Source organism: Ascidiella aspersa, chromosome 2, assembly GCF_963924565.1.
Source record: "Ascidiella aspersa chromosome 2, kaAscAspe10.2, whole genome shotgun sequence".
Classification (NCBI taxonomy): Eukaryota; Metazoa; Chordata; class Ascidiacea; order Phlebobranchia; family Ascidiidae; genus Ascidiella; species Ascidiella aspersa.
In genome coordinates this window covers 22665820-22680885 of record NC_139448.1, presented here as the reverse complement: position 1 = coordinate 22680885, position 15066 = coordinate 22665820, and the positions used below count along the sequence as shown (strand labels likewise).

The following is a 15066-nucleotide window of genomic DNA, read 5'->3' as shown; positions in this document are numbered from 1 at the left end:
GAATGGCATGTCTATTTGCCTGTCTAATCATTTTTGAAATCAAAAAAATTTCAATTAACTAATCATTTTTGAAACTATGAAAATACATTTTTAATGTAATAACATAGTGAATCATTACTTTATTAAAATTTAGAAAAGCTATTCTATATTCCCCACATTCACTGCTCCTTAACCTTTTGTTAGAAGTTATCAAAGTATATAGCTTAAAACAAAAAATACACAATCATATTGACACTTATTTAAGGTTTTATTGTTAAAGCGCAAAATAAGTAGAACTATAATGTCAATTTCGCTTCCCTTGTCTTTCAATTTACTGTTTTATCCTATTAAAACTTCCGGATAAGGTACGGGAAGTTGTCTGCGGTACCCCGCTTGTGGATCAGTAGACAATAACGTTTAAGCGCTTTACCGATAAACGTACCAACCTGAATCTTGTGGGCGAATCTTGTATTGTAAAATCATATCAAGGAGGGTATTAAAAAAATTGGTATTTGTTTACTGGCCCTTCGCCCAATTGCCGCTGTGTTCAATCCCTCCTAGATCTATCGCTTATTTCTAAGAGACACTGACAAAATGAATCGCAAAAAGTGAATAAAATACCCTTTCATCGTTTCACATATTTTCTCGTATTGCTTAATATCCATTTTCCATTCACACAATGGGTGTGTATTGCAGATTGGATTCTTTAAAAGTAGATATGCCGATAAGAAGAGAGCAGCACAAGAAGAATCGGAATGGGGTGAAGCCGCAATGCCGTTGAAAACATAAGCCTCACATTTGTTTGAACTTTTTCGTTGTTTGTTGTAAGATAAAACGTATTTTATTGGAATAATTTTGAATTTCAATAACACTACTAGTACTGTGATCTATATTTTTTACGTGGTAATTGGATGTACATTGTAATTTGTGTTGTTAATGTTTATTGTTTATACACACAACATTAGGACGTGACATTTGAATTTATAAGCAGGATTGTGATAAAAATGTCTGATTTTTAACGGATTAGAATCGGAACTCGGGGCCTATTTAATAGAAAACTAAAAAGGAGTTTAGGCATGATTTGCGATCCACACACCGACCCGTGCTTTGCCCTAAAAAGTTAATTTTACCGCAATTGCAATTAAACAGTTGAAGCCAACTAATGTAGGGTTGCCATATTTTGAAACACGATATCCTTGACAAATTTACCGCGGTTGCATTGGCCAACTCCAAATCGGGGAAAACTTAGAAATGATGTCTTCATCGGAAAATATATGACATTTTAAATCTGCCCTAGCTTTGTAAAAACTTGAGATATGTGCCTGGGTTTTAAACTAAACGCTTCCTATTAAAATTCTACCAATTCTGAAGCATAGATATTTTACTTGTATCGTGGATTTACATTTTCTCTAGGAAGTAAATTTAAGATATTAACAAACTCGAATCTTTAAAGGAAATCTTGTTTATCATAGCAATTCGGCTAATAAACAGCAGCTTGGCCAGATAAAAATTTTGAGTGTAGCCAAATAATTAGACTTCAAACAACTCAAAACTAGTGTGTTTCCATGCTACATTTAGCGGTAGGCAAATTATATTTACCTGTGGCCCGCGGGCCTGGGCTTGGACCACCCTGATCTAGTTTATGTTGAAACAAAAAGGTGATTTAAATAGGACTGTTTGTTCTGTTTTTATTTAAAACAAAGACATATTAAGCTCGAAAAAAGTACATTGGCTAAGAGTAGGCCTACAAAACTTTAATTACACAATCCGTGATACTAACATGACTAATGGAACAAAAAGAGATGCAGTCAAACGGACTAACAGCCACCAATAGACAAGTAGGTAGGATTCGCGCGAAGCTCTGAAAAAAAAGTGCTACTGTACTCGACTGTAAAAAAATCAGGTAGGCCTACCGTACGGTTTGGAAAAAGGCCCTTGGCCGCGAGCAGTATTATTCACATAATGCTAGAATGTTAGCTTTGATTTATATCTGCGGGCAAAACTCCCTCATTAAAAAAACATATGGCTGCACCATCCATAACAGCAATGTTCCCAACCGCTGTGTTAGTGCAAGCAACTTCATATTGAAGGGAATCTACAGAAGCATATCATCATTCAATGAAAGATGCACACACATGTGTGTTAAACAACTGTGATGGTGTCCTTCTTAGGCTGCTTTTCGACCAACGATTACGGCTTACGTATCATTAGCCATCGCAGACAAATTGTATCTGTCGATCAATTATGCAAGCAACGCAGGCTAAAAACAACTAGCCTGATGTAAGGTTTGAACTCACGACCTCCGGCAATACCGGGAACGTCGCCCCACTGAGGAGCAAGTCTAGAACTCTAGTGGACATTTTATTATTTATTGCTATTATCGAAACTAAGTTTTAAACCCAAATTTAAGACGTGACCCAATGACCATAGGAAGTTGACTGTTACATCGTATTTGCCAGTAATTACCGATTTCTATGAGACATTGGTGCTGTACCGTTGTGAACTAACTTTTTGATACATGCGGTCTTTCATTTTCGCCTGACTGTCGTGGCGCAAGTTTGTATTGCTGTTTTTGGTGTAACAGGACGAATTTGTCACTCGGAAGGTTATTCTTGTGCGTTTTCTTGTGTACTTTAAAAGAGTGTAAATTTGCTCTTTGACGACTGCATTTGCCTTAACTCTTAGTAAGTTTATGTTTATGCGTGTGACGTCATAATGAAGCATTGTTGGCGCTGGTCTAGAATCCTACCACAACGAAACACCATTCGGGTTATGGTACAGGTTAGCGTTTGGGTTAAGGTGGGTCAAGTAATATTATTAAATTGGGAATATAATAATACTTGACCCACCCACACCCAAACGCTAACCCGCATCCTAACTCAAATTTTGTGCGTTGATTTTAGAACTGTGGTAGGATTCTAGACCAGCGCCGCATTGTTTGTTAAATTGCTTGTTTTATTTAGGCGTTTGAAATGTTATGTACTGATGCTGTTTGCTTCACATTCTCCCGGTTCCCCAAATAGTTGGTGAGCATAATATTTGAAATTGTTCCACGAGTTAATTGTTTTTTGACACATTGCCTTTGTATAGAAACCGTCTCCTTCCTGTATTGTGCCAACTTCTTTGATTCTTCCTTCAGTTCAACAACAAGTTTCAAATTCAAACTGTGTGTGGTTGTTTAAGAGGCTGAAATAGGAGACGCGATTCGCTACAAAATTTAACCTCATATAGCGTTCTGCGCATAAACCGGGGCGCATATAACGAACGTTATATTGACCGTGTCTAAAACAACGGAGATGTTACCGGTTAGCACGCCTCTGTCAAATGATTCTATGGTCAGGCGATGTGTACAAAAGAATTACCGGTACATAGGCCAAACGAACTAACTGAATTTAATAGGAACTTCTTCTTTCTTTTGGACGTTTTTTACTCTCCAGTTTTATATGTCTGTGCAGTTTTCAACCAGTCAGCGTTTTGTTTCACAGTCCAGAATGATCAGACCGTTCATCCCGTTGGGAGGTCGATAGATAGGGCATTCCAAAATAATGTGGTTAGCGGTCTGTTCCTTCGCGCCAGCACACTCGCACGCCGCAAAAGAATCAAGGCCCCATTTGTGCATGGATGACTTGAAGCGGCCGACCCCAGATCGCAGTCTATTCAGGCGAACCCATGCTAGCCGCTTAAGTCCAAAGCCGAGCGAGTTTGCAGTAGGACGGGGGATGTATGAATGGAGAGGGTTGGTTCTGCTTTCCCACTCCTCTTCCCACTTGGTGGCCATCCACTCGGCCACACTTTTGTCCCCACTGTCTTGCAGCAGTTTAAGAGTGGCCGGTACAAATGGATGCCTTTGACCTCAGTCTAGGCCGGTTAACCGGCCCTAGTAGTTGTGGGTGTAGCAGGTGGCGTTCGTCTAGAGCGCGGCGACCGATCGACAAAGTGGCTGCTTTTAGACGTAGGTCTCCGGGTTGAATGCCTGCTAGCAGCGGTAGTTGTTCTACTGGGGTGGGGCGCGCAGGCTTCCAGAGATGATGCGCATGGCGTCATTGAGGCACTTGTCGATAAGGTGTGTATTGGCGCTTCTGCCCCCCACAGGAGCGCAATATTCGGCGGGGGCGTATATACGAGGGCTAGGGATGAGATGCGCAGGACGTCTGCGCTAGCTCCCCATCCAGTGCCCGCCAGCTTTCTGATAAGCGCAACTCGCGATGTTAGCTTTCTTCGCGTTGTCTCTAAGTGTTGGCGGTACGTTAGTGATCTGTCCAGCTGTACGCCGAGGTATTTAGGAACGGTGTGACAGTCCAGTGTTCTTCCGTTAATGTGGACACTCAGCTGGCGATGGGCCTCCGAGTTGTTGAGGTGAAAGGCAGCCGACACAGTTTTTTTTCCCCTCGCTAAGCTTAAGTCTCCAAGTTTGGAGGTAGTCGGACAGAAGCGACAGGTCTCGGCTGAGGGTCCTCTCCAGGCGCTGCCATTCTACGTCAGCATGTAGAATAGCTAGATTGTCCGCGTATGCGTATTTCTTAAAGACTGTGGCAGGTAGGTCGTGGATATAAACATTAAAAAGGAGTGGAGCCAGGACTGATCCTTGGGGAACGCCGTTTTTAAGGCGTCGTAGCCTGCTCCGTTGTCCAGAGTTGGTATTAAGGACGAAGCTACGGTTGTGTACAAGTTCCAAGATCATGTGAACCATGTGCTTGTCCGGAAGCATGCGCAGCAGTTTGCAGACGAGGCCGCGGTGTCACACCGTATCGTATGACGCCGTGAGGTCAACGAATACGGCACCAGCCTTTGTTTTGGCCTCAAAACAATCTTAGATGTCTTGCGTGAGTTTAGTGACTTGATCCACAGTAGATCGTCCACGTCTGAAGCCAGCCTGTTCGCACGGAAGTTGTGGATCGATAACTGTCTCGACGTAGAATGGATAAGGCGCTCGAGGATCTTAAAAGGGACGCAGAGAAGAGAGATGGGGCGATAGCTCTTTGGACCGTCTGTGGGCTTGTTAGGCTTTGGGGTCGCAATTACTGTTGCCTTTCTCCAGGTTTTTGGAATTCTGAGGTGTCGCAGACATAAATTAAAAACGGCGCGTAGTCAGTCCTTCAGTAAACTTCCGGCATTTAGTATAAACTCTGGACAGATATGGTCAGGGTCCGGGGCTTTTCCTGGCTTGAGGCGTTTGAGGGCCGCATACAGTTCAGCAGAAGTGAAGTCGCCTGAGAGGTTAGAATCTACACTACTGGTTTTCCATAAGCCGACACTTCCTTGGCCACAAGTCTTGAGGATTTGCGGTACGTTTGTTGAAAGGTTCCATTTCTCACAAGTTGTGATGCGATTGCGTTTGCTAAAATGGGGCATTTCTGTGGGGAGAGTGTCGACCGGCCAGCAAGTTTGTTTATCGTTCTCCATGCCTTACGACTGGAGTGTGTATGGTCAATGGACTCCACTGCCTCGGCCCATCGGGTACGTCGGTTTTTATCAAGGCAAGTAAGTTGCCGCTTGATCCGTCTCTGGGCCTAGAGTGGCGCCTAGAAAGGCGCTGTACAGACGACGACACTATTTGTCCCAGCATGGCGTATAGGCCTTACAAAAGCCACGGGGAACAGTTTGTTTGGCCGCACTTATTAAGAGGTTGCACATGCCTTGGTATGTCTGATTTATGTTGGACATGTCTGGGGATGGAAGGTCCTTCGCTTCTTCATTGGTAATGCGGTAATATCGTTTCCAGTCGGCTTTACGAAAGTTCCATCTTATCACAGGCTTGCACGTTATTGTTTCCACAAGGTTTGTTGAAGTTATCAGAGATGGTCGATGTTGTGAACGTGGAAACTTTTCAAGCACGCGTCGTTCCGGCAGTGGAAAGTTACCGGCGGTCGCTGCAAATGCCAAGTCTGGATTTGTGCCAATGTTCCAGCGAGCAGAGTGGAAGCTGCAGTTATCTTTAGGGTTGTGCAGCAAAGACAGGCCACTGTGGGAGGCCCAGTTGACTAAGCATTCCCCATCTCTGCTGCTAGTGCGATAACCCCAGTCTGTGTGCTGACAGTTGAAGTCACCAGTGTAGATTGATGCGCGGGCGGAGGCTTGTAAACATTGGCGATGTTAGTGTCATAGACAGACGTATTTATCCATTCTACCTCTGAGTTGAAAGAAGATTGCCCCCCTGGTGACCAGCTTAGTTCCTTTCGAACTAACGAGGCTAGGCCATGTTTTTTGCTGGGAATTAACCCAGCTAGCACGTAGTTGGAAAGCGCTAGTTTGTTTGTTGTTAACCAATGGGTTTCCTGGAGTAGGATGATCGATGCTTTGTTGTAATGAGCAAGCTGTTCGATGTATAGGAATAGGAATTGAACTGGACAATAACCCACCCAACTAAAATAATGTAACGGGCAGAAGTTATTATGCTGGACTGTTAGTAGGGCCTACTGTACCATGAACCTTAAGCTATTCCTGTAAGTTGATTGCCGTTCTGCTGTTATGCAATAAACACAGATACGTTTAATATGTTGCTGTGGCTAAGTTGTTAGAACACGCATGACAACCTTTACAACTGGAGATGAATCAATGTTGGCGTAATCAAGTTTGGCTTCCTCTAAACCAGGGATGTCCAACCTTTTAACAGAATGGGCCGCAAATTGCCACTTTAAAAATTTCGATGTGCCGCAAAACTCATTAAATTAAAGAGGGTGGCGTCATTTCGTGACGTCATAAAAGAACTTGACTGATAAACATCCGCTCTTCGAGAGTAAACTCGTTCGCAAATATGTGAAATGTTAGCCTTATCGCGCGAAGCGCGACAAATTTAGGTTACGTGTAGTATCATGCCATGGTACGACACCTTTGGGCTGATTTATCCTTAAAACAGTCCGCAAAAGCACACATTTAGAAAAACACACACCTTGCTTAACAAGGATGGCTGCACAAGCATTCGATGGCTGTTAAAACGCGGCATTAGACTCAATTATAGTCTTAGAAAATATATGAGATTAGGCCTTCATTTAATACTGCTCGTTCAACGCGTTTTGATAATAGTCGAAACAATTATTTTAAATCACGCAAGGATCAGGCGGGGGTTGGACATCCCTGCTCTAAACCAACAGTTCTCAAACTGGGGTCCGTACAGCAGTTTCAGGGGGTCTGTGTAGAGGGCATGATTTATTACCGAAAAGAGCTTTGGTGTTTACCGTATGTTTTATAAAGTTTCTGCTTATGTGACAGTATTATTGCCTATGCCAAGCAACGCTAACTCACACCAAAGCGTTAAGTGCTAAATGGCCTGTTTCGCCATTATCATTGCGGTCAGAATTTGATTGTCTGTAGCTACTTAAGACCGCTGTCCGCTTGTAAACTAACTTCTTCTTACCTATCGACTAGTGCTGTTTACAGCGTTCACTGTTTGGCCGCTCTACAGTTTGATACTGGTTGTTTGTTTATCAACTAATACAATTCTAATCACCAGAACGTCTTGTGGCGGCTCGCGATACGCACCTTCAAGTTGGAGTCAGAACAAAAGTGTCAATTAGAACACTCTTTATAATATATTGCAAAGCCAAAAAGGTCGAGTAGATCGACATCATCTTGATTAAGACGTTTCGATACGAGCTTGTATCTGTAGTTGTAGCTGATAATGAGTACTCATTTAATTGCCTTTTGTACCTCGATGTATCAATCTACGACTACAAGATAGATACTGCATTCAAATTGAAATGTTCATCTTCTGCTTCTAACATACGAGCACTCCAATTGGTTCCTTGAGTAACAGACAAGACTTTATTCGATACTGATATTCATAATAACGAAATCTGCTTCAGTCACAAAAGCACTCGAGTTTGATGTCTGGGTAAAAGCCGTAAAAGCCATTTTATATTGATTGAACACGCTATTTATAGACGAGAATCAGTTAACAAAATTTCTGCGAACAAAGAAGGATTTACGTCATTATTTCTTACAATATCTAATAAAAGGTCACGTGACAAGGGCGGATCCCTCAAAACCTTCTTTGTACTTATTTCTGACACGAAACATACAATTTTTACGTCAAAACGCGATTGCGAAACAGCCTCTGACTTCAGTTAAATGACAACAGTTTGAATACCACACGACCGGGGAAACTGATTTATGTTTACACCGCGGCGTGGATCGGCGTTTTTAAAACATATGCTAAAACGGATGTAAATGCCTTGACGCATAAAAATTGGTGTCAAAAAAATTGAATCTTGCACATTCGCTGCAAGGATATCGCAAACATTGAGAACGTGGTTGCAAGAAATCTAGGTAACGGAATTTTACCAAAAACTTTCCGTTACACAGCGATTAAAACAAAAATTCTCTGTAGCAAAACAACAATTAACGAAGTGGTTGCTATATATCATCTTCAGTTAATGTGACTGAGAAGCAATTCAAACGTCAGTTATAAGAGATGGGACACAATTGTTATCAGTGTAAGTTCCGAAAGGAAGAGCATAATTTAGCCCCTTCAGGTGTTGAACAGGTGCAGCGGTGTTGATAAGGTGTCGACGTTTAGTTCGGGCTCTTAATCACGATGATGTCGATCTACTCGACCTTTTTGGCTTTGCAATTTATTATTGAGCTACATTACCGATCCGTGCATAGTGTACCCAAGAACACTCTTTTGTTGAATAAACTAATATAAGCTCAACAAACTAATCTTGTGCCCCACAAATTGGCGACCCGACGTGTCTACGAACACCAGTAACTATAGCAATTTTTCGCTACCATTAAGCGTTAAATTAAGGGTTGAACCGCGTTTATCTGGGTTACCCTAAGGCGGAAAGAAGAGTTCATCTGTTTTGCGATTTAGCCGTTTGGTTATTTTCGCAGTAACTTGAACGAGTTGTTTCTTGGCGATATTCTTAAACCTGTTCCACAAAAGGTTAAGAAATTGTCAGAAAAGGACAAAACCTTTGGTTGGAAAAACGAAGCCTTGGACCATAACAAACTTTTTTCTTTTGAACTTGCGGTCATGTTTGGGACCTGCAAGGAGTCAGCATTTGGAGGAACTGATCTCGTCGAAAGATACGTCACGAGACGCTCCATAGCATCATCAAAGCATTTGCTTGAAATACGGAACGCTATTGATGAAGTACGGTACAAGCTGAAACAAAGCGCCGCCGATAGAGGACAAATCACCACTCGGAATCATGAGAAAACGCAATTGTCGTTGTACATGGTTTCCAGAATAACTGATTTTGCCTAGTTTACCAGGTGAAAATATGGTACTTTTAAAAATATTAAAAAATATATAAGTTAAAATGCCGACCGAAACATCTGTAAATTTTTTTTGTGAACGAATTTTTATCAAAACATTTAAATGTATCGAATCTCGCAAATCATGCATATATCTAAAATGTCTAAGTTGAAACGCCGATTGCAAGATCTGTTGATAAATTTTAAAAGTGCTTAATTTTTGTGCTTGGAGCTCAATAGTTTGAAATCAACGCGCTAAGCTTGTGAATCACGATTTAATATTGTTGTGCACAAAATAATTTTGTGTTAAAATTCCAAATTCTTTTAAACATTTGGTACGTTTTTGGGTTTTAGTTAGGGAAGTCTGAAGTACGCACAACGCGTTTATAGTTAGGTAGATTACAAAACACGAGACGTAAAATTCCTCGTAAAAAGCATGATGATTTATCCACGCGCGAAACATATGCTTCAATTCGTGCAAGTCCAAACACGAATTTAGGGATAAGCCCATTTCCTGCCTTTGTTGAAAGCAATAGAGAATAAGTAGCAATTTAAAAACGTATTTTCTTGTGATGCGTCGTTTGTTTTAAAAAACTTACATTAAACGAATTGTACAAACTAAAAAAATTGCAAAATTATAAAGGTGATGTTGCTCAATATTAAACATAAATAGAATGTATTCCCGAACAATTAACTGCCTCCTCCTTTCTTTTATGTTTCCACAATTTTACGTTTTTCACCATATATGACGGAAGGACGTGAACAAGACAAAGGGACAACAGCACACCTGTCGTCCGTTGGCTTATCGACAGACGAATACCATCTTGCTGTTAAACGTGTTGCTAAAAAGCCACAACTCGTGTGACTCATTGCCTTGTTTATGTTCATTTCGCTCTAATCGTATAAAGCACAAATCTTAATGGGTTGGAAAGATATATGTAGAGGGAATGATTTATTACCGACTAAGAGGTTTGGTGTTTCCACCGTATGTTTTATGATGTTTCTGCTTACGTTACAGTATTATTGCCTATGTCAAGAAACGCTAACTCACACCAAAGTGTTAAATGCCAACTGTCCTGTTCCGCCATTATCATTGCGGTCAGCATTCGATTGTCTGCAGCTACTTAAGGCCGCTATCCGCTTGTAAACTAACTTCTTCTTACCTATCGACTTGTGCTGTTTACAGCGTTGGTTGTTTGGCCGCTCTATAGTTTGAAACTGGTTGTTCGTTTATCAACTAATACAATTCTAATCACCACAACGTCTTGTGGCGGCTCGCGAGTTAGATACGCACCTTCAAGTTGGAGTCAGAACGAAAGTGTCAATCAGATCACTCTTTGGTTGAATAAACTATTATAAGTTTCAACAACTAAACTCGTGCCCCACATCCGCAAGGAGAAGTAGTCTTTTAAGTTTTTAAACATTAGGCTTTAGCAAATTTTTTTAAACATTATTGTCGCAACTAATAAACTTAACGGAGTTGCGGTTGTTTTATAATTTGTCGGAGGGTATTTTTCAGGGCACTATTTTTAAGGGTGGTTTGTCTAAGTCAGGGGTCGGCAACCTTTTCCTTGTCGCGGGCCAAATTAAACCCAGGAAATTCTCGGCGGGCCGTAATAAATTTCCACTAACAATTTTAAAATAAAAACGCGTGGCTTGAAATTTCAAGCATTTTGTTACTCTTCATCGGGTGCGTACCTAAATGTTTCATGGTATTTAAATTGGGCCAAATTGTACTCAAATAATTGGCGATGCACGAAGCGCAAAAATAATGCTTGTATTTGGTTAAAAGTAGAAAATATTTTCATTTACAAGGATACGTGACACATTGGGCACACATAAAATAAAACCTATTTCTTTTACATTTGTTGATGTTTATCATAAAAGACGGGATACATAGAAAAATGAGTCGGGTAAATACTTTCTACAATTAAAGTAGGATGCTGCTTTCGTGAAAGCAGCAACAATATTAGGCCGTACATGTTGGCAAAGGCACTGTGTCCATAACAAATTCGTATTCCCCGGACAAAATAATTCTCAAGCATGGGTTAAACAAAACGTAAGATTCCATCAAGCTGGCCTCTTAAAACTATTACATATTATGTTGTACTTTGCGTCATTTGCTTGAGCCGCGTTTTATTGCCGACGATTTAAAAAGGTAACATGTTACGGATAGCGTAATATCCTGGCTTGAGTGCTAAATATAGTGTGTAAAGTGGTACCGGTAAACATTTTAATTTTTCTAAATAAAACATTTTTCTCTAATCGTTAATTGTTATAGCCTACAGCATATAGGTTGGTCGTCCCTTGACTATTTTTTTGCTTATTGTGCCTGAAATGGGTTAACTAAATGCTTCCCCACAAATGGAGTCACATTTTAACCTGTGTGGAAGCAGCATTTAATCGGATGGCGCGTTATAAATTAACGCATTTATCTGCGTGACTGTGAAACATCTAATTGTTCGTCTTCGCAAACTAGCATTATACATTTTGTTGAAACAAAATTCCAAATAATGTGTGCCTATTTGAAATGAAACGACTAAATACCCAACGGTTAAGCACGTCAAACATCTTTTACGTAACAAAAACCAGTTACATATGTCAATAGGGAACCACTCACTAACGTAAAACCTTAAGTTGTATAGCAGCCATGGTTCGCATTACGTAATATTGAGCAAATACGTAACCTTGGTACCATACTGCGTCCAACGAAAGTAAAATCTCGTTTGAAACTGAAAATTGGTTACGACTAAAATCGCCGCATTAAATGCGAAATTTTGCGAACTCTACCTAAATTTTGCGCGGTAACATACTTCAAGAAGTCTTAAATCTAAAAGTAATTAATTTTAATTAAGGCAATATACGTAATTTAATTTTATTTCCACGCAGGTAATTGCTATTAAAGTTTTTTATACGATGCAACAAAGTATGTAACCAAAAGCAAGTTTAAGTTAAACCACTTGCAAACATAAAATCTTCAAGCATATACGTAATCCCTGTACCATATTGCGTCAAACGTAAGTAAACTGTCGTTTGAAACTATAATTGGTTACGGTACTATTAAAACCGCCGCATTAAATGCGAAATTTTGCGCGGTAACAGACATCAAGAAGTTTTTAAACATATATATAAGTCTTAAGTTGGAAACATTAAAACTTATTTCCATTAAGGCAATCAGTATGCTATGACTTTAATTTGATTTGTAATGCTGAAAACCCGAGACATTTATCGATCCAGAATTGTTAACAAACGTTAAACTTTAAGTTGTGACAGCAATTGTTTAGACTTGCGTAATATTCAAGCAAATAATACCGGCACCAAACTGCGTCATATGTGAAAAAATCCTTGAAAATAAAAATTGCTTAACAGTGACCGGGTTGCGACGGCGCTCGCTTACCTTCCTCAAAAAGATATCTCCCAGCACCCGCCGGATAATATCAATTTAATTTTTTTTACTCACCACACATAAAAAAGAAACTAGCCCCAGCAACCTCACCCCCAGAAAAGTATTTCTTAACACCCGCTGGAAAAATATAAATTAATTTATGTTAAAAAAAAATTCCTTGACAGCCTTACCAACCAAAAATGAAAAGTGAAAAGTATTACTTATATTTCAAAAAGAATTGCTAAATGGCTATATCTTTTCTAATTTTTTGTTGTAAATCTGAAATTAAAAAGGACAAATTGGTTAACCGGGCCGGACACCGGGACATGGCCTTAAAACCGGGACTGTCCGGCTAAACCGGGACGTATGGCAAGCCTAGTAATATAGCGTGTTTTATGATGTCTCTTGTGACAGAGTTTGTACAGCTGTGGGAGTTATTCTTGTGTAGAGAAACGACGCATGTCTGTTTGTGCTTGTAATTATAGCGTGTTCGCCTGGTAAAGTGTTAAATATTTCACCTCAATACTCTTTTCCTTTCCTGGACATTCTGGCAAATCCAGCCGGCATTTCGACTTAGTTAATCCCCATCGCAGTCGCTCTTGTGCTATATAGTGTCACGCTGGATAAAAAACAACAGTCAACGATGCACTCCTTACTGGCAACACGTGTTTTACTGCGCTGTTTATTTGAAAGCGAACTATGCTGAATTATTGGAATGTACAATAAATCTATAAGCGACCTGACAGTATGCACTGCAATGACAGTTTGTTTAGTTTCGATTTAGTGGAGTCCAGATAGTACGGTGGTCATGTCTCACCTGGTGAAATATACACTTGATCCAAACGAAACCATTAAAATCACCGCAAAAAAATTAACTATTGAAGAAGAGCTCACGCCTGCTTAAGAATTGTTGGGCGCCCCGCTGGTTAAGAACCGCTGCTGTAATGCATACGGCGCTCAAATTTTGCATTTGCAAGACAAAAATACAAAAACTGGGGATTCCCCACTGTGCAACTCCGCCAAGAGCTAGCCCAGTGGTTATCAACCAGTGGGCCATAAGAACTGTTAAGGTGGGCCACAGACCAATTTAAAAAGCTAGATTTAGTTTCATTTGTGTCACTATATTTAATTTTACAGGAATAATGGCTTGGGGGGGTAATTTTTATTTAGCCGCAAGGGCGCTGGTCTAGAATCCTACCACAGTTCTAAAATCAACGCACAAAATTTGAGTTAGGTTGCGGGTTAGCGTTTGGGTGTGGGTGGGTCAAGTATTATTATATTCTTTATTTAATAATAATACTTGACCCACCTTTACCCAAACGCTAACCCGCACCCTAACCCAAAAGGTGTTTCGTTGTGGTAGGATTCTAGACCAGCGCCGCCGCAAGTATCTCACTAATGCATAGTTGAATAAATATTCTGTTTTGAAATATGTTCTGCTGTGTTTTGTTCTAAACCTATTTTACAGTTTTTTCTTTCATAGAACTATTGGGCCACAGAATTTTGCAACTTAAATGTGCCGCGAAAGAAAAAAGGTTAAGAACCACTGAGCTAGCCAACCTACAAAATCTCGTCCGATCTCATCCTACAATTTCAATAGCAAAATAAACATATTTATTCAGCAATTAGAAAAAAAATATTTTACCACCACACTAAGACAGGTATATATATTATGAAGACCAATGTCCAGTTTCTGTAAGCATTTTTAAGTTTATAGCCTAATAGGAACTACACAATTATTTTTAGTGGGCCGCGAGGTATTTTAATAGTTTAGTTTTATCATGTAATTGTGGGCAGCATGACTGATAACCGTACATTTATTGCACAAAATTTTTAAAATTAGTGTGTGGGTGGTGTAACTTTGTGACGTCATTCTAAAAATTTGCATGACCCCAGGCCTAGCAAAAATCTTAGATTTCCCCTGTTGTTGTCATAGTTTTAGTAGTGGGCCTTTAATAACTCTGGAAAGAGTGCTTTATGCAGCGAAAAAAAGTTTGCCGACCACTGATCTACAGTCTTTTTTATACTTCTTAGTATATAAGCTGATTGACGCACTCTCATTTTAATTATTAACCCTGATGAGATCAGCGTTTACACCAGAAGAGCGATTTCTATCTATTTTAGTAGAACTGTTCAGCTAAATACACAAATTCCATTAAATAAAATATCAGTATTTTATCTGACTTGTTTGTCAGTTAAATATATTTTTCAACTAAATAAATAACAACTAAATATATATATTTTTCCCTAAAAAAATTCACAGCCTTACAAAACATGAATGTCAATCAGTTGAATATTTCATTAATTCCCTTGCGATACTGTAAATCGAAATCTCAATCAAAATCTGCATTTCCCAATGATCATGTTGTTTGTAAGCTTTCACCAAGTAATCGCTCAGCAAGAAAACTTGTCAACACAATATGGAATGACAACAGTTATAATTGCAATCTGTCTAGTAACACGTGTAAAACAAAGAGTTGCAAAAGCAAAAAATTAGATGTGGA

General features: G+C 39.8%; 1 protein-coding gene across 1 annotated transcript in view; it reads left to right on the top strand.

Annotated features, from left to right (window-relative positions):
* LOC146164343 (integrin alpha-1-like) overlaps positions 1–929 on the top strand; it is a 63915-nt gene extending 62986 nt beyond the window's left edge. Inside the window, exon 35 of the mRNA XM_083382225.1 lies at positions 676–929. Within this exon, the coding sequence (XP_083238351.1) occupies positions 676–768 (93 nt within the window). The 3' untranslated portion in view covers positions 769–929. The remainder of the gene's footprint in view (positions 1–675) is intronic.
* Positions 930–15066: the final 14137 nt, after the last annotated feature.